Genomic DNA, 26,788 nt, shown 5'->3' on the forward strand with positions numbered 1-26,788 from the left:
AACCTATCGAGTTTATCCAATCTGACTGCGTTATCACAGCTACCCGGATTGGAGTATTCGTATAATCAACTGGAACAACTCGAAGCGTTGCGAAATCGTACTATTATGGAGGAAAATCATAAACATCTTATGAATTCACGAGTAAGTAGAATGTTTTGGTGTGTTTTGGGTTGCATATTTAAAATTTTAGGTTAATAGGTGCTTATAACTTCTTAAGTATCGATTCGAATTAAATGAAATTATTATCAATGGTAGAATGATAAATTCTACGCGTATTTACGTTTAGTTTGTTTAAATATTCCAATTTGATCAGAAGTTATCCTGTGTTAAAGTTGTCGAAATATTTTTGATGATTTATCAAGTTTAACATTGAATAACTTTTGATAGGGTTGAAATATTTTAATGGTTCAAAGTTTATATGACGCAGAATTTAATATTTTATGACCTGTCTTAATTTAATACTAATTGCATTGGCCAATAATTAATAATTTAACTTTTAAGTAGAAAAATCAAAAATTAATTTAAAAAAAATATTTTGGTCACTTTAACACTGATAATTCCTTGATATATGAGAATATTTTAACAAATTAAACGTAATAATGCCAGAAAATAAACACCTAATGAAAATTCACGTGTAAGTACTTTGGTGTATATTGGGTTGCTGGTTTATAACCTCCTAAAATGCACATCACGTCGTTTCCGGTTGGTTATTTAGACAACACGAATATTAATTCTCTATCGAAACATTCCAACGTTGAATTTCTAACGATTTCCATTCGTTTTTGTTGCTTTCATAACACGCATATCAAAAACAATTGAAAATCAAGCGTGAAACAAATATAATTTGTTTATAATTACAAACAAATTTTTTTCACATTAATTATTAGATTTATTGTTTGTTTAATTTCGTATTTTTCTAATCTAAACCGAGTTAATTCACGAAACCGTTACTCACATTTAATTTCGGCTCTTCATTTGTTTTTTTTGTTGTTAATTTTTGGTGGCGATAATTGCGTTTTTTTCTAAATCCAACTCACCGGGCGATAATTACAAACATCATTATAATTTATTCTCGGCTTCTGCCTCCATTTGTTATTTTTTCTTCTTCTTCTGACTGTTTATTACACACTGAGTGCTGTATTTTATATTTACATTCCTTCAACTTGGAGTTTGAGGCGTAATTAGAATTAAAATTACGATTACAATTACGTTTTGGGTTGTATGCCTTTATTTTGGCGGTTTGGTGTTATAATTATGCGAAAATTCGGTGTGAAATCGAAGTTTTGTGATTGTGACTCAACGTTGAAAACAAACAAACAAAACGAAAACGAACAAAAGAAAACCAAAATGAGGAAACGATGGAATATAAAGCAGTCGAAAATTATAAATGTACCAAGTAATTACCACCTGCGTGCGTCAATTAAAGACTAGGTTTTAAATGACTCGCTACTTTTTTTTCTAAGATTTCTCATTAACGCTTAGTTTTTATGCTTTTATTATATTTTAGTTTAATTTAGATTAATAACTGTAAAAAATATTACATTTAGTTCAAATTCCATGAAATTTGTTCTGCATTTAAGAAATATGAAGTTTAACAATAAATAACGTTTGATAGGGTTGAAATATCTTAATGGTTCAAAGTTTATTTGACGCAGAATTTAATATTTTATAGTTGTGTTTAAATTGATAATAATTGCATTTGTCAGTAATTAATTATTTTATTTTTAAATATTTTTTAATATCAAAAATAGTTTTAAAAATATTTAGGCTACTTTAACACAAGATAACTTCTGATTAGAGAAGAATATTTAAACAGACTAAATGTAAATATGCGTAGAATTTATTATTCTACCAATGATGATAGTTTCTTTGCATTTAAATTTGTTGTTAATTATTTATAAGCTTTTAAAGTGCTTACAGAAAATTTTACATTTTTTACAAAACAGTTATTTCAACACCTTATAAATTCTTCCAGGGCAAAACAATCAAAAAGCATTTAAACACATATTGACTACAATATATCTGTCTACATCCTTGCCAAATTTCAACATGATACCTCTATAAACAAAAAAGTTACAACACTTTTAAAACAATAACTCTTTCCAGGGTATATTTCCACACCTATTAAATTACAGCAGCATGAAATCAGAGGATGGCAGCCCACCGCCATCTTTCGACACGACTAGTCCACTAAATGGTAAGTGTTTATAACCTACAATATTTTTCGCATGTTGTACACTTCATACTTTATCGCCCACTATTTTTTTAATAAGTTAAACGTAAAAATAAAATAAAACAAAATACGATTGGCGTGAACAAGTGTGAATGCATGCGTATGAAGATAAAAATGCTCCCATTTAATCAACGTAATTTATTTAATTCATTTAATTGTGTTTAATGCGCCGCAATTGTTTCGACTTTCCTGTGATTTCAGTACGCGCGCGTTGCTCTGAAAAAAACATTTGTTTCCTCATTAACGACAAACTCGGGCGTTCAATTGATTTTAATGTTCACGCACACATACACACGCATGATACACATATGCGCGTGGCGTGATTTCATTTTTTTCAATTATCTCATACGAAAGAAACGGATATGCTGGTCAAAGTTAAATTAAGCACGAATTAAATTTAAACTCGAGGAGTTAAACAGATTTCATATGCGTGTGCATAGAGAGGAGAATTTTTTGTTTTGAATAGATTCGAACAATTTGTGTGTGGAGTTTCGAGCTTTTGGAAGCTTTTCTCGTGGTGCGGTAATTAACGACAAAAATAGGCGCGCAGTGTGCGAATTCGCTCTTTGCGTTTGTTCTCGCCGGTGTGCGCGCATTTATAATTAAACGTTCGTTCGGGAATTTTTCGTTTTCGGTGCGCAGCGCCAAAAATTTGACATTTTGCGGCGCGCGCTTGCAGTTTGGCGCTGCCGCTGCGAGCTTTTCTATTTCCGCGACAAACGCGCCAGAAAGATATCGCTCAGACGGCGCATCGCGCAAATAAATCTAATAAATCGCAAATTGTCTCCGGGGCTATAGCTAGGCGAGCCTAGAGCGTTTGTTGTGTGCGCGGATCTCTAGAGAAACTGGTTGGAAATAGATGAGCGATGCACAGTGCACATCTACTGGATGTTTGCTTTACAAATTGTGTCAGAATTTATTTCCTCGTACAAATTTGCATATAACTTTGTTGTTAATGGAGATTTTTGAAATTTTTAAAAAGAGGCTTCAAGAGTGTTTAATTGACTATCAATATACCAAATTACAGTTATCTAGCTTATAGGAGTAATTAATTATGACGATTTTAAGAAAATTTGTTTTTTTATCAATAAAAAGTTTGGGTTGTAACAAAAATCGCTGTAACTCAGGTTCGGGTTGGATTTTTTTCAAAATTTAAAATTTATTCCATTCTGTATTAAATATATAGGCAGTGTACAAAATTTGAAGTAATTCGTTTTGCACATTAATTAGTTATTATAGTGTAAAATATTAATTACCAAAACGAAGTGAATTTTTGAACATAAAAATTTACTCAATTTTAACAAAAGATAACTCATTAACCAAATGGAATATTTCAACAAACTAAAGTGCATTTGACGTATAATTTAATCATTTATCAAGGGTACAAATTTTGTTTATATTGATTGCGTCAATAATTTATTATGAAATTTTTAACAACTTAATGAAAAATTTCAATTTTTTCTTGGATTTTATTTCAACACCCTATAAATTAATTGTTAACAACTTAATCAAAAAACACAAAAACACGTGTCAAATAAAATTTTATTCTTTACAAAACCTCCAAATTTTAACCTTGTAACTTTATAAACAAAAAAGTTACAGTACTTTAAAAACTTGTTGATTTTTCTGCGAGTTTTTGCCTCATTCGTAGCACTCAGTGCGCTAGAAAAGAATGCAATCGCGGAATTCGACATTCGACGCACATTAGCCTGCCAAAAAAATAGTCGCAATGCGTGTTCCGATGATCGGCCGCAAATAAGAAAGAGGAAAGCAGCGAAAATGTCATCGCGACCGAAATAACAAATACCGATCCGATCGCGAATCGCATGCGTTCACGAATGTCGCAATAAAACACCACATCACCGGAGGACGACTGACATCCGTGTATAAATATATATGTGTGTGTGACGAGTTGTTTTTTAATTTTATTTTATTTCTGGACGAGCGTGCGGCGCGCGAGCAGCAATTACCATAATCACGTCAATTGACGGCAATGAAAGCAATGAAAATCTCTCTCCAAAGACGGACCTGTACACAACACACACAAACACACATCGGTTATGTTTTTATTTAGCGCTGTGTGCGTGCTGTTTGTGAGAGAGGGTCTTCTCACGACAATTGCCAGCCAATTTATTTCAATTTATACAAATTTTATAAAGCGAGCGGTGGAAGGAGGAAAACCCATTTTACGAGAGAATCACATTACTATTATTGTTATTAACGGGCAGCGCAGCGCAGCGAGTTGAATTGTGTGTTTGTCGCGTTGTGTGTTAACGATAAAACGGAATTCGTTTAATTCGACTTGATTCAACTTGATTCGGCTCGATTTACGCGCACGTACATGCTCATACACACGCACATGCGCATGGCGATGGAAGGATAAACGAACTCAATTCCACTCAATTTATTCATAAAATGTCATCAAACGTTGAGGCATTGAATGCGACCGAGTGGAGTTGCAGTCATTTGTCATTCGTAAATAAATTTATTTTCAATATTTCATTACAACCAAATAGAAAACTTTAAATAACTCGGCTTTACGGACAGACAGAGTGATGAAATAAAAACACTTTTGTTAAGGATTTAATTGTCTAGTATTTTTAGAATCAGTAAATCAATTAGAAATATTTTGAAGGGTTGTTATAGGCATTTAAACTAAAATTAGTAATATTTTTTAATGAAAACGAAAATTACAAAAAAAGCTCTTATAACTTTTTTGTTTATAAAGAGATTTTGTTGATATTAAAGGATGTTATAAACAATTAAATTCTATGGAGACATGTTTCGAGCCCATTCGAAAATTTTGAGTATGAAGAAAGTTATTCACTCTTAAACTTAGATTTCTGTTTTTGTGATTTTTTTACGTTTTTAAAGTCAATGACAAACAAATCATCCCGCAGTTTAGTTATTTCTGAAAGAATAATAATGAATTGAGAATATGTTGTAGTGCGTTAAATTTACAACAAATTTATGCAAGTTTGGCTGTAATATTCTTACTATTACTTAAGTTATCAGCCCTTAAACTTGAATTAAAATGAAATTGTATTTATTACACATATTTTATAAAAGCTCTCATAACTTTGTTGGTTATTATTTGATTGTTTTCAAATTAAAATATGTTATTAACAATTAAATTTAATGAGGTACGTATTTTTACCCCGTTGCAAAATATTTATTAATAACAAAATTATTGGCTCTTAAAGTTTACAAATTTTTATTTTCATATATTGGCGAATGTTACATGTCTGCAACCATAAAACCTCTTGTAACTTTTTTATTTATAAACAAATTTCTATAAAATTGTAATATGTTATAAAGGATTAAATTTAAGCAGGACATATTTTTACCCCATGTCAAAATTCGTACCCCAAGCGAAATGATAACCCTTTAAACGCGTTCCTCTGTTATTATTAAAAAATCGCGTTTTTTAATCTTTAAACTGAAAAAAACTGAATGATTTTGAAAGGGTTAAAGTAATATAAAGCTTACAATCGTTCACAATCGGTAAGTTTGCATTATTAGTACAGCGTGTGCGTTCAAATAGGGTGGCGGGCACACTGCGTGCCTCTGTGCCTCTTTTCACCCTTTCTTCGCGTTTTTATTTTTATTTCAATCGTCGCTTCCTCTCTTTTATAATTCGGGGGTCATGTGTGTGTGTTTCACTCCTCCCAGCTCGAAATAAAATTCATCCTCAGCCGGTTTTCGAATTTAATTTCGCTTCGAAATCCCCCTTTCGGATTCAAATTTAAATCCGAATCCCATATTAAATTAAAATCGTAATAAAAGTGAAGAAGGAAAAAAACTAACATCTGCTTACATATAAATGTTTATTGTGTGTGTACGTATGTGTAATATTTTTTTATATTTCAATTTATTTCTTGATGAATGCGTGCGTGTGCGTTGCGTGAAAAGAAAGACGCACAAAGACGATGAATATGATGAATATATTCCTGAATCAAGCGAAGAAAACGTTGCAGAGACGAGGAATAAATTCCGAATTATATTCATGTTAATTTATACGAGCCGAATGCTTTTAATGCGACACATACGCATTTAAACACGTACTCACATGCCATACAATTGCTTACAACTTACATGTATATACGAAATAAAAGTTTAAAGGGCTGTAAGTCGGTGGGGAGTGAATATTTTAAGTTGAGGTAAAAATACGTCCATGTTTAAATTTCATTGTTTATAACATATTATAATTTGACAATACTTGTTTATAAACAAAAAGTTACAAGAGGTTTTATTAGTTGTTACTTTTTTTAATCATCGCTGAAGCATGAAAAATTAATTTTCAATTTTAATGGTGAATATCTCCTTTTCGGTTAGAAATTTTCGAAGGGAGTAAAAACACGTCCGAGTTGAAATTTAATTGTCTATAACATATTATAATTTGGTATTAATATGCTTATAAACAAAAAAGATACAAGGGGTTTTATGCATTCCGGATTTTTTTGAAATAAATATGTTCAATGCAACTTTAAGGGTTGATAATTAGGTTTGTGATAAAAATATCATCACACGGTGAAAATACGTCTATATTAAAATTTAATTGTTTATAACATATTAAAATTTGATAATAATTCGTTTACAAAGAAAAAAGTTACAAGAGGTTTTATTAGTTGACAACTTTGAAGTCAACGCGGAAGCATCTATAAATCATCTTCAACTTTAAGAGTTAATAACTCTGGTTTGGTTTTAAATTTTGAACGGGGTAAAAATACGCCCTAGGTGAAATTTAGTTGTCTATAACATATCATAATTCAGTATAAATATATTTATAAACAAAAAAGTTACAAGGGGTTTATGAAAACCAATTTTTTTAACAAAATATTTACAAAGTAACTTTAAGGGTTGATAAGAACAGTTTCTGATAAGAATATTACCACGTGTTCAAAATACGTCTATGTTTAAATTTAATTGTTTATAACATATTCAATGTTAAAGATCTTTTCTCAAGAAACAAAAAAGTTATCAGACCTTTCACAAATTATAGAATAAAATTACGTTAAAAACGGAATAAAAAAATACTCGAGCGATGAATACAACCAAAGCAAGATGGCGTAGCACTCAAGTAAAAAAATGATTTAAAACATATGCCCAACGGCACGTACACAAAGAGTTATAAAGAGTTGTAAAGCGTTCGGCTCGCCGGCTCTCCGGTCGGAAATTAAAAATAAAACCGTTTAAAAATCGAAAAACGAAAAAACCCATCGAAACAAAGCTCTCTCCTCCGCCAGCACACACATCCATACATATTTTTAAATTGTATGGAATATCACGGAATATGGAATCGAATGCTAAACCTCAAACCGTACTTCGAAGTTTTAAGATCGCGTCTTGCACCGCGAGATTAATCACTGGTCGCCGCGCGACGAAGACGAGCGCCTCACAGCGCCGAATTGGAGTGAGATGGGGACGTCTCGAACGCACAACATGAAAAATTTCAATCGAAATATAAATAATAAGAAGCGGGGCGAGCGCGGCGGAGTGCGCGTCGAGGAATCGCATCGCGCCTCTCTTTGCAAGAAAGGGCATTTTCTTAAATGCGTACTTTTATGTTGTGTGTGTGCGTGTATGAATTATGATCTCGGATTTTTATGCGCGCGAGACGCGAGCCGGCCAGCCGCTATTGTTCACCAAATGTACTAATATTCTCTGCGGGGACGTCAAGGCGCAACCTTGGGCCGCACTTATTAACTTGTAAAAATTGCAAAAAGGCGACAAATCATGCTCGGAACTATTCAAACTCTCGTATTCGCATTTGTAGTCGCATTTATGCTCGTAAAGCATTCATTAAAGCGTGTTTTATTTAACACAATAGTTTGTTAAGACTTTAAGTGGCGATTACTCTGGTTCTACTAGGAATTTTGTCACGGGGTGAAAATACGTGCCTATTAGAATTTTATTATTTATAACATATTTTAATTTTATTACCTTTTCGATGGAAACCATAAAGTTAGGAGAGGTTTTATTGCAATTATCAATTGGTTGTAATGTTATTTTTAAATTGTTTAACTTTAAGGGTTGATAACTCAGCTTATAACAATTATTTTCCAATGGGGTAAAAATATGTCCTATTAAAATTTAATTGTTTATAACATATTACAATTTTATTACTTTTGCTGAAGAAACAAAAAAGTTACTAGAGCTTTTATGACAATAATCAATTAGTGGATATTGTCACATTTTTATTTCTTTAACTTTAAGGGTAGATATCTCAGTTCATAGCCATAATTTAATAACGCAGTAAAAATATGTCGTATTAGAATTTAATTATTTATAACATATGTAAATTTTATCAATTTTCAATCATAAACAAAAAATTTACGAGAGTTTTTATATTCTGTGTTTAATTTGAAAACAAATAATGGTGTAATAATATTAGTCAAAGTTTAAGGGCTGATATCTCAGATGTCTGAAGCAATTTGAATATGGCGAAAAAATACGTCTGCATTAAAATTTAATTGTTTATAACATACTTTAGTTTTGTTAATTTTGTGATAGAAACAACTGAGTTACAAGAGCTTTTTTAGTTTATAACATTGTTCATAATTTGGGTCAAAATTACCGTTAACTTTAAAAGTTTATAACAATCATCAGAAGAACAAATTTAAAAAACAAAAAAATACAAATCATGTAGAATCTATTCCTTTAAACCTCTGAAAATTTAAAACCCCTAACTCTACACAATAATTAATTACAGTCTAATTATTAACAAGTTGAATATTACGTAATTCTAACAAAAATTCCCAGTGAACTTTACACCCTCCTAACTCGTCTCAAGGTGAAACCCGTCCCAAAACCAAAATACGCTCGGTGTAACAATAATTAAACTACAACATGTCATAATTTCGTGTCGATCGCCGGCGTGGATAAGAAGTTATGACCAATTTTCGGAAACCAGTTTGTCTCGCTCGGCGCGCTGTGGAAATCAATCAAAAATATTAAACCATCGTCGTCTATACCAACCGAAACGCCTCGGAATAAAATTCATAAACCAAAAAAACCATTTCCAACATTTCGAACATTTGAGACCAAATTAATAACGTAATACATCACGGCCCCGACGGCGCACTACAGCACACGCGGCGAGATCGGAATTTCAGATAAAAATCCACTTTTTTTTATTAATTTCTCAACACACACACTCACAGCGCATAAAAAAATTTAAAACGCATAAACGTAAAACTTCATAATTTTTAGTGAGCGGGGCATTAAAAACACGTTATTAAAAATTATTCGACGCGCACGAAATTAAAATTACATTTCTTTCTATGTAGAAGTACTTATAGCGAAGAAAAAAAGAGTCATGATGAGCTTTTGTGCAGTAGTCGTAATTTAAGTATAAAAATAATAACACCAACACATTCATACACCTATATATAATGGTGTAAATTCTTCATACTCATTAGAAGCTGGATTTATTACACTTTTTTCGTTTTTAAGTCTTTAATTTTTATTTTTATTAGTGAGAATTATTTTTCTCGTATGCATGTGTGTGTGATGGAATGAGAAGCTGGTTAATTACGCTGATTACGCGTGCAGCACACGCGCACTCGTAAAACTCATCAGGAACGCAGGTTTAAAGCTCGCTGCTCTTGACGTAAGCTCCAAACGGGAGCTTATTGCCTAATAAACAACCACACACACGCATAAACATTACTCGAAGATATTTTTCGTTCAAATCATTAAATATTTTTGGTATTTTTTAATTACGCGCGGTAATATTTGAAATTTGTTATTGAAATAATTAAAATTAATATTAAATACCACTCCCTAGAAATTTTTCGGTCATCTCTGAGTGTTGAATTCATCTGAGGTTTTGGGTCTCGACTTGAACTTGATGTTTTTTTGTGTGTGCTCGGTGTTCTTTTTTGATTTGTACGAGGAGCGAGCGAGATGATGCGAAGTGATTTTTTTGAAGGTTTTAATTTTTAACCGACGCGTAGCCGTCAAGAACGCGAGCACAACTGGAGTGGTCGGTTGGTGGGTCGCGCAGAGATGGAATTTATGAATTTATATTTTAGATTTTATGGTTTATGAGCTAAGCAGATTGCGGACGTGAATTTGTCGTTAGGTGTGTGCGCGAGCTTCGGCCCACCAGAGATTGGGAGCGGCGCGTTTTATAAATGTCTTGTATTTTTGTAAATAATCAAAGGATTTATTTGAAAATTTCAGGGTTTGTTGTTGAGGAAATTTTAGTAGGACATGTTTTTAGTGCAAAGGTGGGAGATTATTATTTTGGGAGTTACAGGGTGTTAAAGTTTATTGTTAATTTTTTAGGTATTTTTATGTTTTTTCATGAAAAATTGATTGTAGTTTTTAATCGGTTCAACAAATTTTGATAAAATTTGGTATGGATATAAATAATTAATTTCTGGAGGTTTTCGTTTTTACAGGGTATAGAAATTGCAATTTATACAGAAGTTACACCATGTTGAAGTTTAATATAAAATTGTATCAATTTTCATGTTTTCTTATAGTTAAAAACAATTTTAACGCAATTACAATGCATGAAATTTGTTTAAAAATTCGAGAGTTTGTAGATTATGAAATTTTAATGCAATATGTTTTTATGACGAAGGTGAACCATTATTATTTATGAGGTTACAGAGTCTTAAAATTAATTATTAATATTTGAGGTATTTTCTTGCCTTTTCATGAAAACATGGATATAATTTTAAATTCATTCATTAGATTTTGTTCAAATTTATAACACACATTGATACTTAAATTCTGGAGAGACTTGTTTTTACAGGGTGTTCAAATCTTAATATATATAGAAGTTACAGCTCTTTGAAGTTTCCTTTAAAATATTAGCGTTTTAAATTTTCCTTGAGTTAAAAACCGTTATAAAACAATTAATTATCATGAAATAACAATTATAATAACAATTTCTTATACAAAATTAAAATCCCTAAATATTGTTTTTTACAGATTTAAAATTACTCGCCCCTATCAAAAGTTATACCGTTTTAAACTTACCTTACTTTTTTGCACAACAAAACTGTAAAATCCTTTCAGATTCAAAACATCTTTTGATAAACTCTTTATAATTCCCGTCTCTCCCGAGGGATTTAAACGAAACTTGTGTACGTTATACAGGCTTAAATTTTTGGTGGACACGTGTTTGGAGATTTTTCGAAATTCGAACCCTTTGTCCCCGTTTTAAAACGTTCGAAATTCAAGCGGACAAACAAAAAGTTTCATCCAGCGCGCTCCTTTTAAAAAATATTCAATTGGGGATGTACGCAGCGGGTAAAAAATTGCATTTTGCATCTTTTGTTGCGACGCGTAATGAGATTGCTACCCTATATACCCTTTTGGCATGTCGCGCTCAAAATAGAGATTTAAAATTTTTGAATTGAACTCAACTGGAACACAACAACCCCTTCAATCGCCAGCCATCCGTACGTTGAAATATAGGGGCGCATTCGGGGGCGTGCATCCCTTTCACCGAAACTCGTTTTTATTATCTCGCAATATAAAAATAAAGTTTCTAAAAAAATAAATCTGATTATGAAATATCTATGTAGTAGAGTAGTTGTTGGTAGTGCGTTTTGAATTTCAGCTTTTAATTCGATTTGTTTGCTTTTCGGTCGTGGTTTTGTTTGTTCACGTGTGCGCTAGTCGAAATTAATTTTCGAGTCTCACTCGAGAACAAAATCGAGCGCGAAGCGAGTAAACATCTGCCGCGCGCGGTAGGAATTTCGATTAAATCGTCGCGTGGCTAACGTAAAGTGGGGGCGGGCGGCCGTCGGACGGCGGGCAGGCGTGGCTTCGATTCCGCGGCCTTGATGCGCGACACAATCCCACTAAAACGCCACGCCAACCTTTTTAAATCATTAAAAACACTGGAAATCGTTTTAAATCGCTGTGTAAACTGTAATTTATTCATATTGATTGAGCATAATCAAAATGGCGGACTCGGACATAACTTTGGTAGTTTATAGGTTATGTTAAGTATTACTGGTATCTATAATTTTAGATGAAACAGTGTCATTTGGTGGAATATATTACCTATAGTTTAAAAAGCGGTGTAATTTTAAAATGGCGGCTTTGATTTTGTTGAAATTTGGTAGTCTACAGATCATGAAAATTTTATGTCTGAAAAAAGTTACAGCTTGTTGAAGTGCAGTGTTAAAATAACAGCGCAGTTCTGACAATATGTTATAAAATGTCTTGTCAATCGGAGGATAATTATGCAATTTACCTGATTTTTTGTATACTTATAGTTTATTAAATTTTAGTATGACGTATTTTTGAATTACAAACATTTGTCTAATATTAAGCGTGTTACAAGGGGTTAAAATTGACTTAGTGTTTACTTTGATTTTTTACTTTAATACATTTTTACTTTTTTTACAAAACAACACGTAATTTTTTAGTTACTAATCCAATATGTTTAAAGTTTGGCATGCTTATAGTATATTAAATTTCGGAACAATATCTTTTTACAGAGTGTTAAAATTGTCATTTGTCAAAAAGTTACAGCTTGTTGAACTTTTGTTTCAAAAACATGTCAACACAATTTTAAAAAATATTGGAAATTTGTGTCGTTTTGAAAAAAGTCTTATAATTCGTAAAATAATTATAGTATTGATTTGATTCTTTGCATATCTATAGTTTATTAAAGTCTATTAAAACATATTTTTGAATGAAAAGGATGTGGTTAGTATTAAGCGAGTTACAAGATGTTAAACTTGGCAAAGTTGTTTCTTTTACTTTTTGCCTCGTACTTCATATTTTCCAAAAAACAATACGTAGTTTTTGTATTACCCATCCAATATGTTTAAAATTTGGCACGCGTCTAAGTTATTAAATTTCGAAATAATATATTTTTACAGGGTGTTAAAATTATCACCAGAAAAAAAAGTTACAGCTTCTTGAAATCTAACTTTAAAAATTTTGATTTTCTTCATAAAAACTTCGATATTTTTCTATAAAATTTACCTAAAAAATTAATTTTATATTTAAAATAAAATTCTATACACACTGTAACTGTTAAGTTACCGAAGTACTTTTTAATAATGTTTTACAGGATTTACTTACACGCAACTTAGGTGCACACAAAAGCAAATAAAGTTTGTTTAGAGGGCGTGCATTAAAACATTAAAACGTAAAATTGAATATAAAACATGAGAAAAGACTTCTCCAAACGTTTTATGATCAGTTACACTCTTAAAGATCGAAAATATGTGAATATAATGTTTGATGAAATGATAAAATCTATCTTTATGAGTTTAAGACGTCCGTGTACTAATACGAGGAAGCGATTAATTTTTTTATTCATCTTATTACGATTTTAATGTGTTTTATGTCTAATAGTTTGTTTAAAATAAAAAGCAGACTGCTAAGACTTAAGGGCAGAACAAAATCATCTCGTAAAACTGCTCGCAATGGTACGCAACAATAAAAAATAGAAAATGTCACCTTGTCACACATACGCATAAACACACACAAAGCCCGTTGGGCTGGCGTCGCTTGGTCGTTTTTAATGGTTTTTATGCTGAATTCATTTATTGCCCACTTTATTTCTCTCGGTCCGGCCGCCGCAAACAGCTTTGAAGAAATCCTATTAAAATATATATAAATACGAATAAACGCCGCTCGGATTTTTACGCATTTCGTTTGCGCCACCAAGCAAACCAGCAACAAGCATGCACACACCACACAACACAAACTACAAAAAAAAAACTATTATATATATATACATGAACTAGTACCTATTGCGTATTGCATACCTACATACAATTAGTTTTTGTTCGTGTTTGTGGTTTTGTTTCGCTATTCTTTTGTTTTCTGCTCACTTTTGTTGTGCTTCGTTCGGGTGCGCCATATCGGATGCATCAAAGGGCTCGCGGCCGGTTTTCTATTAAGCACATTACGAATATTTCGCTGCTCTTGCGCCGCCGCGATCCTTTTTCAAAGAAGTTAATGTCGTGTGCGCGCGCGCTTTTCCACCGGCTCGTGATGGCGGCGTTTCGTTGCCGATTTGACGTGGTCGTTACTGAGCGCCTTTCACCGGCGTGCGTTTTCGCCGATTTTCCGCGAATGCGCGCGCTTTTTTTATGCATGCATTATTTTGCATTCATTCTGCGAACGTGCGGATACAGAACAGGCGGCTTTTGAGATGCGTGCGTATGTGTGACACTCGAAGCGGTTTTGGTATTGTAATAATGCAATACGCGTTAATTTCGAGTTGAATTAATTACCATGGAGGTTTTATGTGTTTCCAAGAGGTGAACAGCTGGGAAATACGCGAAAATTGGCAGCGAAATCAAAGAAATGTCAGTTTTAGTGGTTCTGGCACTTTTAGGAGTTTTGGTGTATAAATCTTGAGCTATCAAGAATAATTTATTGGATTGTTATTTAGGAGAATGCTGATGAAATTTGCTTTCAAATGATGTATAACATCAGTAAAATTTAAAATGGCTACCATGTTTAAAACGTTGCAGAAATATTGCAAAATTTATATATATTTTTTTAAACTTTAAATGTTAATAACTTTTGAACCAAACTGACCACAAATGTAAAACTAGTTTCAATTTGTAGTTCGTGAAATTCTCTTTCAAATGATGTATAACATCACTAAAATCCAATATGGCTACCATGTTTAAAACGCTAATGAAATACTTCAATATTCATATGTTTTTTTTTCGCATTTGAATGCAAATAACTTTTTAAACAAAATGGCGGCAATTATTAAACAAGCGCCATTTTGTAGCTTATAAAATTCTCTTTCCAGTGATATATAACATCACCAAAATCCAACATGGCAACTATGTTTAAAACGCTAATGAAATACCACAAATATTCATATGTATTTTCCACGTTTAAATCCAAATAACTTTTGAAACAAAATGGCTGCAATTATTAAACAAGCGCCATTTTGTAGCTTATAAAATTCTCTTTCCATTCATATATAACATCGCCAATATCCAACATGGCTACCATGTTTAAATCGCTATTGAAATACTCCTAATTTATAGTCACTATTTTTTATCTTTCAACCCTTATAACTATTTAAATAACATAACCACAATTACACCACTTACTTCAATTTATAGTCCATTAAATTCTCTTTAAAATGATATATAACATGACCAAATTCCAACATGGCTACCATACTTACAGCCATTTTAAATTTTCCCTTTTTGTTTCAGCAATAATGGCCCAAACCTTCAACGCTCAACGTGATTCGCAGTCTTTACTAACCAAATCCCAGACCCAAATCGACTACTCCAAATACGTGAAGAAATTCTCGTCCTCCATGGAATGCGGTAGTCCCTACTGCAAGGAACTAAACTACCGCGAGCATTTCCATTGCCTCGATTGCAATTCACGCGTGTTTCTGAAGAAGGAAGAAATGATCCGCCATTTTAAATGGCACAAGAAACGCGACGAGTCTCTCCAACATGGTTTCATGCGTTATTCCCCCCTGGATGATTGCTCGGACCGCTATGGTAACTGTTGCACACACAACAAGAAACAAACACACTATCACTGCATCAAAGAGGGTTGTGACAAAGTCTACATCTCCACATCCGATGTCCAAATGCACGCCAATTACCATCGCAAGGATTCCGCAATCATCCAAGAGGGATTCCAACGTTTCCGAGCCACCGAGGAATGCGGTGCTGCATATTGCGCCTTCTTTGGTCAAAGGACCACACATTTCCACTGCAGACGCTCGAATTGTCGATACACTTTCAAAAACAAATCCGACATGGAGAAGCACAAGACCTATCACATCAAGGATGAACAATTGAGTCGTGATGGATTCAAGAAGTTCATGAAGAACGAAGCGTGTCCTTATGAATCGTGCAGGTTTTCGAAAGTATGCAACCATATTCACTGCATTCGGCCACAGTGTAACTACGTGCTACACAGTTCAGGACAATTGTTCTCACATAAACGAAAGCACGAGAGGAAGGACTCAGAATTAGCTTACAGAAAGTATAAGTTAGCGCAGAGCATGATGAAGAGTTTGTCTGATGCAGGCAGTACAAGTTTTCCTTCTGATTTTGACGCGGTTAATATGAACGCATTCGCCATGGGAATGGGTTCGAATACTTCAGAATCTTTAAGTGAGAGGAATTCTCCGATTTCTTATGATGAGGATAACAGTGCTATGGACCTAACTGCGGGTGAGAGCAACTTTGATGAGGCTAGTTTAAACTGGGCGACACATTCTGAAGAGATTTGGAGGAAATATTGTCAGTTATACAGTGGGAATGAGAATTGTGGATGTGAATATGTTAACACTGAACATTATCACTGCAATGGCGAGCTTTGCGAGATGACTTTCAGGTTAGTTTTATCTATTTACAAAAACTAAACAATTCTAACCTAAAATTTTCATGTTTTAGTTCCAAGGAAGCCGCCAGGGAGCACGCAAGACAACATGATCAACAGGAACAGGTCACAGAGATGTTCTTCACTTTGACTTGTGAAGATCCAACCACCTGTCCATATCAAGCCAAAGACAAGCACTACCACTGCACGTTGGAACACTGCCGTGAAGTGATCCTCCCTCAAGACAAGACTTTCCGTCGTTTAGAACACTACAAAATGCATGAATATTCGAAGAAGTTATCCCTTACCAAAGACCCGCTTACAATGACCCATCTCACCACTTCCATTGATGGTATGTTCGCAAGGAAACGCGGACGTCCTCCCAAGAATCGTGTGATTGAGGTCTGGAACAATGACTATCAAAACACCGGGCAGAATATCATGGATTCCCCACAGGCGATTTTCACTAGTTTCAAACTACCGAAACCCTCTTCCACATCAACACCTACCATGAACAACAAAGAGGATGATTCGGATGAAAGATCCACAAGTCCCAAATCCCCAAAGAGTGGTTTCATTGATGGTGTTAATCTTCAAGTGCAAGGATTTGATGTTTTCCCTGAGAATTCCAAGTGTCCGGATATGATGTGCCCATACATGGGTTCCATGCATTATCACTGCGTACAGAATCGTTGTATGTATGTCACTGATAAAGAAGAAACCCTTGTAACCCATAGTAAAGACTTCCATGATAATCCCGACATTTTGGAAGGTTATGAATTCTTCGAGAAAGGAACTGATTGTAGACTTGCAAGCTGTCAACACAAAATGGAGCGCCATTTTCATTGCACTCGCGGCGATTGTAATTACACATTCGTCAAATATTCTACGTTGTCTCTTCATAGTTTAGTGCATCAACCGTGGGACATGCAGCAACAGGAACAGAATCTCAAACAACAATTCAAGAACGAAGCAGAGGACATGGTTACCACCTCGAATATTGTGCGTGATGATCGTGATAAGACGCAGGAGAAAGTTTCCGGTAAGTTGGGTGATGAGTAGGTTTGCGTTGTGTTGTGTTGAGTTGAGGTTATGTTACTCTGAGGGTCGCACTCTGTTTTTCTAGTGGTGAAAGCTTCGGGGACTTTCTATCCTCTGTCGAGCATTGCACAGCCCGCGCCCGCCACCGTGCACGAGCGCAAATCGCCCGACGTTAGTAAGAGCACAGGTAATTTATCGCCCGCATCAAAATGGCGTCGTCTCGCATATTGCACCCACACTCACTACTTAACTTGACTAATTATGCGCTGCATGACATGGCTAACATAACCTAACTTAACATAAACTAACTTAATTTCAATTTTTTGTTTTATTTATAAATATTTGTTTGTTTATAGATTCTAATGATATCTCCGGGAGTAATACTCTTTACGGGCCTGAGTCGAGTTGCTCGCGGCCATTTTGTAAACTCAAGCGGAAGTTCCACTACCATTGCAATGCTTGTAACCAAGCTTTCTCTGAGATTGATCGTCTTGTTGTCCACGTGGCGAAACACTCCACAGGAGTGCTTTCTGGTCAAACGTTTCATGCTGAAGATAACAACAATCGTAATGTGACACCTTCCCCACCTCCCACAGCTTCCAAAAGTCCTAAGATTCAAGTAGCTCCGCTTCAAAGTCTACAAAATCCTACAACTCCACAAATCAAAGAAGAACCTTCCAATGGAGGTTACCTTCAACAACAATTCGAAGCCTATCAACACTTCGGTAACTTCCCAGCTAATCTGCAATTTGCTCTCATGCAACAACAGCAGTTCCTCCCGCAGTCATACGCTGCAGCTGCGGCGTTATCATCCCAACAGTTGATGTTCCAACATCAAGCTATGATGCAGAATCCTTTGTACGGTGATAACATGAGTCCCCTGGCTGCAATGGCCGCCAATTTGAATAAACGTGCTTTGGAAGGTGCTCAAGATATGTCCCCCGAAGCCAAAAAAGCACGCATTCAATCCTCGATGAGAATTTTAAAGGATGAACCTGTACCTGAAGGTTATCTAAGGTTTAGGTTCAACGAAGACTGTCAATATCAACATTGCGGGTACCGTGAGCATCAGACGCACTTCCACTGCCAGCGCATGGACTGCGGGTACAGCTTCTGTGATAAAACTCGATTTGTCCAGCATACGGCCCGTCATGAAAGGTTAGACACACTCATGGGTGGTGATTTCCAGCAGTATCGAGCGAATGTCAGCTGTGGAAGACCTGATTGTGCATATACAGCTCATTTAGGTTAGTATTTTAACAATAATAGACTTTATAATAGGTTATGTTATAATTTAACCTCTAATATGTTTTGTTTTTAAACTAGGATCTACCCAAAACAAAGCATCGCATTTCCATTGTCTCAAATGCGATTTTGTCTGCACTGACACAAACAAAGTGGTGGCGCATCGACGACAGCATCAGAAACTGGATTCGATCCAAGCCGCTGGTTTCGAGAAGTTCACTCCTTCGCAACAATGCAGATCGACAACGTGTCAACACAGTGGCAAACAAACTCATTACCATTGTTTGCAGTGTCAGTACGCCGTCTTGGGCTTGGCTCAAATGTCAGCACACAAGTATCGACACATGGAAGGATAAACTTAGTAATAACGAAGACTTTGTACATAGTATAAACTTTTAGACGTTTAAATCATAGCTTATTTAATTAATATATAAAACGAGTGATATTCAAACTAAAATTGAAGAAAAACAATAACTAACGCTAAAGAGAGTCAAGAAATCCGTGGATTTAAAATATTCAGACTATGATGAAAGCGAGGAATGTATACCTCATAGTTGTAAAATGATTCGCTTCTAGAAGCAATCCAATTGTACATAACCTAGAAGGATAACCTAGACATTAATTTATATCTACACATATTCTACACACCAAGTCATGAAGCATGTTCGAAGACACATCGTACAAAACATTATTTTTTTTTGGTTTAGTTTTTTGATTTAATCACGAAATTTTTAATTTCTCTAAATCTTTCAAATCGTACTATTATCCAATTATTTTTAGGTTATTTTATTCGTAAAATTCATAACACAGGGTGTTTTTTTTTTGTTTGTTTTGCTTTATAGATTCTAGTTGATTGTACATTATTTATTGACGCACACACTCGAAACGAAATAAAACATATAAATTATTAAGGAACATTGTTCGCATTGAGATTATCAAATATTTATATAATATTATATGATAGAGAGAAATTATCTAGATTGTAGCGGTTAGAATTTATATATTTCCGTGTTTTTGAACATTATTTGATAGAAATATTTGACTGATACGTATACTATTTATGTATAATGAAACGCCCGGCGTTGAATATCGAATATATCAACAGGAAACAATATCAGAGATCGTTTCACTCGATTTTTGTTGCGGGAATTGTTTCAGAAGTTGATTCGTTTACTTGTACGACAAAAGAATCGCTTCTGAATCTCTTCCTGATGGTGGGAAAGTCAAGTGAAAAGTTTTGATCATCGAAACACTGAGTACAAGTTGACTAGCACACGTTTCTTTCTAGTACTAGTGCCTTAAACAAAAACATACAATAATTACATGAACATGAGGCATTTCTCTTAGATTTATTGGACGATATATTTATGAATGTTTCGATTTGATGATTTTGCGCTATGATTGAGGCAGGACGATATAGAAATACCATTCCATAAAGTGCCATATGATTATTTACACATGTTGGACAGTATTGTGACATTACGACTAATTAACTATGCGACAATAACACCAAGGACACCAAGTACTCTTTTTACTTGAACGAGTTTTAGTTTATATATGATTTCAAATCAGGTTTTTTTCTTCTCTTTTTTCTTTTGTTGTTTTTATTGTATAAAGTTGTACATTTGTATCATTTTCATGATCATGTGAATCGATATGCCATACTTTGTTTTTTATGTACTGTACAATAACCGATTTCGATTCTTTTGAGAGAATTGGATTGGTCTTATTTTAATTCTATGTATTTTACTCAGTTCACGATGCGACATATTTGGCGACATTCAATTGGCGTTATTTTAGTTGCTTTTTTTCGACATTTTGTAGCTTTATTCGTGTTTCTTTTCATTGATTTCATTCTTTTTCGTTTGCTTTTTGTCCATACAATATTATGATAAGTTTATAAGTGTACAATGTGTTTATAGCTAGTCGTAACATTTTTTGCAAGACTTTAAAATATACACTTTAAGCCAGCAGATGAGTGTTTTTAATATGAAACCTGTTCATATCTTCAACTACAGTGTTTGTAAGATGTATTTAGTTTGATGTACGTTCAGTTTTGGTGAAGATACAAAACTAAACTGACATATTTTGCAAATCATTGATTTTCCTGATTTTTTTTAAACATTCTGTAGAAAACACCCTGTATGACCTAACTAACGACTTAAGTACCTATTTAATCCGTCTAACACAATATTTAAAGAGTGTTGGTATTAGGAGAGCAGAATGTGGAAGGAGGTTGAAATGTTTCGTCGAATTTTCGAACGAATTCAACTCAGCACACTGTGTCGATCAGGAGCGCAGAATATTCGAGTAGGCTGAAATCTTTCGTCACAGTTTGTTTACGTTTTTCGAAGTTTTTTTGGTATTTCAAGGCAATTTCAACCATATGTTCAAAACGTTGACTGATGTTTTAAAAATCGGTGATTTTTAAGGCACATCTAAGCCTTTCAGAAGGTTGATATGGGCAGTATAGAAAAGAGGACTTATTCCGCCATTGTTGTTCGATGAGGAGAAACTACGAAGATGCAAGGAATGTAGAGAAAAGGGTTTTAATAGTATTGTCTACTTTGTATCCTCCTTCTTTGGTATAATTACACCCTGACCCGTACCGACATTATGTTATTCCTTCTGCTCTTGACTGATCCACATTAACATTCTTCTAAAACTGCCAAAAAGATGGGACTTGGAGCTCCAGCACCAGAAGCTTCCCTTTTGCATTCCTACCAAACAAAAAAAGAAGTAATTAAGCCTTTTTAAGACAAAGTTTATCCTAATAATAATACATTCCTATTAATGTAATAAATGACAAGATTCAGAATAATCCCAAAAATATAAAAATTAAGGAAAGGCCGTAAAAAAAATCAATTAACATTTTTACTATCCATTTTTTAACACTTATTTATTAATGTTTTGAGAATACAAAAAAAAAATAAAAACTGAAAAAAGTTCAAAATTTTAAATTCCAGCAGGTGATGAAGTGAGAGGTCCCAAAAAATTGGCAGGTGACCGTACCCATGATTTTAGCCCTCCAAGTGATCTGAATTAATCTAGAATAATTAATTATTAATCTAGAATAATGTCGCAATCATATGAACTACGGACAAGTGAAAAAAAAAGTTTTTCACAAAATGGCGACTGTTTGAAAAAATAGTGATTTTTTCACCCTTATTTTTTGATATTCTAGATTTTTTTTGGAATATTTAAAATCGGAATTTGGGGATAAGCGTAGTTCATCTTAAAGAAAAGTCTATAAAGAAGACTCTGTAAAAATTTCAAGTAAATCGGTTCAGTAGAAGTTGAGAAATCGTGGGTACCGTCTCGAAAAATACAGTTTCGAGAAAAACACGTTTAAAGTTTCGCGTCAATGCGAACCAGTATGGATGCCGTGTCACCAAAACGGCTATATCTCGGAAAATAATTTAAATTTTGAAAAATCCTCTTGTACACGTATTCTTGAATAGTTAAACTTTGAAAATATCAAAAAAAAAAAAATCGATTTTTTGAAACCTCTAGAGTAGAATACCCCCTTTTAACCCAATTTAACAGTAGTGAATGATACACATTCAATCAAATTCAACAATCATAATCTTATAAGCGAGGTTCGCGTTCCTTTCTCTTTATTCCGTAAGTGTACAGTTCTTAACTAAAACTTCCTTACAATTACAAGTAGTGTTTCGCCTTGCATTATGTAATATCTCTAAGTCAACGAAACATCAACACCCACAAGTCTTTCCCTAAACATCAACTCTCTCTCTCCATCAGTTTAACGTGAAACCCAAAAATTCACCAGTGACTCAGTGAAGAATAAATAAAACTAACATCTAAAATTAAATTACATAGATTTAAGTGTATAAAGTAAACTGTAAATATTCAGCGGTAAATATACTAGTTATAATAATAATAATTTTAAGGACATTTTCTACAGCAGGTAGTGATTAAGATGGCAGTGATGTTACAAATCTGTCACTAGACTCCCCTTCACGTCGTCGCCCTTATTACTAATACTCAGTTTTGTGCATGATTAAAATGTCCAAGTACTGCGTCAATATTCACATCAAATAAATGATGATGTGATTATTGTAAACGTGTCAAAATAATACATTAAAACAACCCAGCAAAATAAAAACAAACAAAAATTATCTAGCCACACTAAGGTACAACGTAATAATTACAAACTAATACAATATTTAGCAAAAGTGAATTATTTAAAGAGTGTGCATTGTCTGCTCGTTCTTGTAACAAATTTGATTAGCACTTCAAGTTGAAATTTCTTTCTTTTTTACATACGCTTTGGCCAAAATAAACAGTCTTTCAACAGTCAACAAACTAAAACGATAATCTCCACACATCAATGGCATAATTTCCAGTCTAACACAGACGACTTTCATGTAAAATATTTGTTTTAGTTGCGCGCGAACATTGTCTAAACAAGCAAATTCTATGTACATCAAATGTCTCGTGCATCTAGCGCTTATAAAGTACGAATTATTCGGATGCTTGATCGTGTACAAAAAATAATGTCAAAGTTAAACTATGTGCATTTAAACTAATTGTTTCTAGTAGGCTAGCCACGGATGATGCCTGAGAGACTCCTTGGAGCGATCGCCGTAGTCATAGGTGACTTCTTCACCAATCTCGATGGTGTCCTTCGCGACGAGGACAAGTCGGGGTACTTGGTCGACGTCGATCACGCGTGTGATGAGATTGCCATTCCTTGAGTGATTTACCAGTCGGCCAAGGCGGCCTGTTTCAGCAGTCGCATCAATACTAAACAAAAACAATCAAAATTAGATTTTAACAAGAAATTTACTAGGAAGAAACGGGTTTTAAAGCAAAACTAACGAATTTAACCTCAAAAAATAACAAAAAAATGTCTTGATTTAATTCTAAATTTGAAAATTATGTTTTTCTTCACTCCAGAGACTAATATTTATCAAAATACAGTATAACCCCTTTCTTTAATTAAAAAACACCTTAAATTCAACGTTTTTGAACCAAAACACCAGTTTTTATGCTTAAATCTATGTTTTAAAGCAATCTTAAGCACTCTTAAACTACGCCATCTTTGATTTCTATCATATTTTCAACTAAAACGACATATTTTGTGCTTAAATCAACGATTTAAAGCAAAAAATCACACAATTTACTGTTTAAAACATATTTTCGACATTTCTAAACTTCTAAACGCGTTTTTAATTTAATTTTAAATACTTACCAATACTGTATGTTCCTATGTTTAAAATAATACATATAACATCCTGTGTTTTGATCCTGAGCGTACTTCAACTCCCTCCCACGTGCCTCCTGCATGTCAATCAGGTCGCCGGAATACTCCACGACGAAATCACCCCGATTGAACATCCGCATCGCGACAATTCCACGCCCTTTGCCTTCAAAGTGATAAACCCTCAGCCCTTTCTCAATCCCGCTGCGTAAATTATCCTCGAGCGTCTTCTGCTTCTCCTCGAGCACGGTTTTCTTCGTTTTGCGCTCGGAGCGTCGCACCGGGAAGAAATCGGTCAATTTGTGATTGTTTGATTTGTTTTCGGCATTGTTCTTCGCCACGCTCTTGGTTTTCAGCGGCTGCGCTTGCTGATTAGCGGACTGATTGTTGTTTAATCTATATTGCAACCATAAAATAAACACAATATATCATTAATCTATTGTTTCTAAAACGTTTAAGTACAAGTACAAGTCATTTTATGAATTTATTTCGTGCGAAAACATGAATTGTACACGTTGGTTGATGATTTTCGGAGTTGTGGCGCTGGTTGAGGTGGAACCAAAGCATTTATCTGATTTTATATCTATATCTGCGCCTCATCAGAAGCGGCGTGATTTTTCAGTGATAAACTAAAAAATAAGGATGTGGAGAGTATCGATGATTTAGTTTCGCCCGATCTGCATCTTAAAACGCACGGGAGTTTTATTCGCGTACGGCGACAGGCAGATGATGAAGAGAACGGAAATGGTGAGCATAAAAGTGCTTTCTTTCAAAATGATCCTGATGCTGAACCTACAGAAGCCGATTTCAGTCCAGCTGATTTTCAAAAATTCAACAGAGATGAAGGAGCAGAAGAGGAGCAAGATGGGGATGAAGCCAGGGAAGAAACAGCAGATGATGTGCCTTTGAATTCAAAAGAACAAGCAGAAGATGCACCAGAAACAGAAGAAAAGAAAAATGAAGAAAAGGAAAAAGAAGAAGAAAAAAGAAGAAGAACCTCAAGTAGAGGAAACAGAAAAATCAACAGATGAATCCTCTGAATCTCCAAAAACTTTCGGTGATTATGTCCCGATTAAAAAAGAAGTCGACTATGAATCTATTTACGTTCTCGCCGGATTATCAGGTGATGAAAAAAATCATTTAGCAGAGGAACTAGCTGAAAAACTGTTCAATGAAAACTTTGAAGTGTCAACTGAAGCACCAAAAAGTGGAGAAGAGCAATCTGGAGAACCCGAAGAAGATCGATGAGTGTACAAACCAATAAAAAGATAAAAATGTTATCAAATACATAAAGTAATAAAACCCATTCAACAAATAAACAATACCTATTATATTTCTCAACTCACCTTCTTCGCGCCTTTGTTACTGTTGTGTTGTTATTGGTTGCAGTTACATTCTCGCTTTGATGATTCAGGTTTTGATTCACATTTTCGTTCAGACTGCATAGCTCTTTACGAACCTCCTCAGTCTGCTCGGTTATAATCTGTGGCTTTTCATCGATAATCTCGATATCGTCGCTTAGTAAAGGCAATTGGAGTTCTTTGAACAATGATTTCGATTCGTCACGTAACTGTTGCTGTTTCTCATGGTTGAAATTTTTGAGTTTTAGTTCTTTTGCGACTTCGTCTTTATCGTAGTGCAATTCAATGCGGTGTGGTGTTGAGGGTAGGTTGTCTTTGAAGTCTTCTAAGACAACATCTGGTATTTCTATATTAATAAATAAAAATATACAGAATTATACATTTTAAGTGTTAAAGCATTTAAAAATACATAAAATTGATAAATTTAAGAGAAAATTGTACAAAACTAATGCGAAATTTACTGCATGCATGAAATACTCTTAGAAAATTAATACTTTACCTTTAAATTTTTCTTTTTCATCATCGTCCAAGTCATTTCCCTCAGAAAGAATGTTTTCTGGTAGATGTTCACTTGGTTTAACAGCCTGAAATAATAACAATATATTTTAAACTTCTATTTGTAATAATTTACTTTAAAATCAAACAAATTTCAACTTACGGTAAAGAATTGTGTGATGGATTGATTGACATTATGCAGAATTTTGCCCTGATCCTTCCTTTTAGGGTTTGGCGAACAGCATTCATCGTTCTGTGTGCATGCCACTACCGCACGTACTCGTCTCGCTGCAGAAATTACATAATATCACATTAAATCAATCATTTTCTAATTGTAATGATTGTATGAAAAAATAAAAGTAGGGTTAGAAGCAAAACAAAAGCAAGACAATAACAATATGGCCGACAAAAACAACTTGACTCATATTACAGAAACAAATTGTTGCTCAAAATAAACATATCTGACTTATAATCGACAATTTACAATTACTCTTACCTCGAACCATTGTGAATCTGTCGATTGCAATGGCAGAATGGTATTTTCCGTTGATTTTTAGCGATTTTCACAATGTGCGGGGCAAATGATGCGGCGTCTCCAGGTCCGGGGCTCGAAAGTCACAGACGACACGCGGCGCACTTCTTTTTCACTCGTCGACGCACGTAATGCATGTCCAACAATATAGCGGCGGTGATTAGCAATGATAATTATGCAGATGAGTGCTGATCCGGGTGATTAAGGCGAGTTGAATTGAATACACAATGATTGCACGGCCATGCAACGACCGATAAACGCGACAGCCGACCGTTTTGTGTTTAGCGACGCCAGCGACGCGTCGGCACTACTAGAAAATGCGCAACCCAATATACACCTTGGTGTTTAAC

The 26,788-nt window shown here is 34.3% G+C and overlaps 2 protein-coding genes and 1 long non-coding RNA gene across 4 annotated transcripts; 2 read left to right on the plus strand and 1 right to left on the minus strand.

Annotated features, from left to right (window-relative positions):
• Positions 1-8: 8 nt before the first annotated feature.
• LOC135801292 (zinc finger protein castor homolog 1-like) lies at positions 9-20,799 on the plus strand. Of its 2 annotated transcripts, XM_065314723.1 has the most exons (7): positions 9-141; positions 2,107-2,197; positions 15,409-16,555; positions 16,615-17,582; positions 17,667-17,768; positions 17,938-18,828; positions 18,908-20,799. In XM_065314723.1, the coding sequence occupies exons 1-7, from the start codon at positions 106-108 to the stop codon at positions 19,180-19,182; spliced, it is 3,510 nt and encodes a 1,169-aa protein (XP_065170795.1). In that variant the 5' UTR covers positions 9-105; the 3' UTR covers positions 19,183-20,799. The 2 variants fall into 2 exon arrangements, with proteins under 2 accessions (XP_065170795.1, XP_065170803.1); XM_065314731.1 differs by lacking the exon at positions 17,667-17,768.
• A 1,610-nt stretch (positions 20,800-22,409) lies between these two features.
• Set8 (SET domain containing 8) lies at positions 22,410-26,729 on the minus strand. The gene is made up of 6 exons (XM_065314565.1): positions 26,403-26,729; positions 26,070-26,194; positions 25,911-25,995; positions 25,397-25,757; positions 24,042-24,446; positions 22,410-23,593 (listed from the first exon to the last, which is right to left on the minus strand). The coding sequence occupies exons 1-6, from the start codon at positions 26,410-26,412 to the stop codon at positions 23,383-23,385; spliced, it is 1,197 nt and encodes a 398-aa protein (XP_065170637.1). The 5' UTR covers positions 26,413-26,729; the 3' UTR covers positions 22,410-23,382.
• LOC135801198 (uncharacterized) lies at positions 24,515-25,372 on the plus strand. Its single transcript, XR_010550326.1, has 2 exons — positions 24,515-24,797; positions 24,852-25,372. It is a non-coding gene; the product is annotated as an uncharacterized lncRNA (long non-coding RNA).
• Positions 26,730-26,788: the final 59 nt, after the last annotated feature.

The sequence above is a fragment of the Atheta coriaria genome, unplaced genomic scaffold, assembly GCF_025399875.1.
Source record: "Atheta coriaria isolate IRGN ID8LTWV9N9 unplaced genomic scaffold, Caltech_Dcor_3.1 hic_scaffold_2_pilon, whole genome shotgun sequence".
Lineage (NCBI taxonomy): Eukaryota > Metazoa > Arthropoda > Insecta > Coleoptera > Staphylinidae > Dalotia > Dalotia coriaria.

Excerpts from the sequence above, each read along its gene's own strand:
- LOC135801292 (XM_065314723.1), top strand. The coding sequence starts at position 106 with ATGGAGGAAAATCATAAACATCTTATGAATTCACGA. Across the intron at positions 17,583-17,666 it reads GACGCAGGAGAAAGTTTCCG|TGGTGAAAGCTTCGGGGACT; the intron begins GTAAGTTGGGTG and ends CTGTTTTTCTAG. Across the intron at positions 18,829-18,907 it reads TGCATATACAGCTCATTTAG|GATCTACCCAAAACAAAGCA; the intron begins GTTAGTATTTTA and ends TTTTTAAACTAG.
- Set8 (XM_065314565.1), bottom strand. Across the intron at positions 25,996-26,069 it reads CCATCACACAATTCTTTACC|GCTGTTAAACCAAGTGAACA; the intron begins GTAAGTTGAAAT and ends TTATTATTTCAG. Across the intron at positions 25,758-25,910 it reads TGAAAAAGAAAAATTTAAAG|AAATACCAGATGTTGTCTTA; the intron begins GTAAAGTATTAA and ends TTATTAATATAG.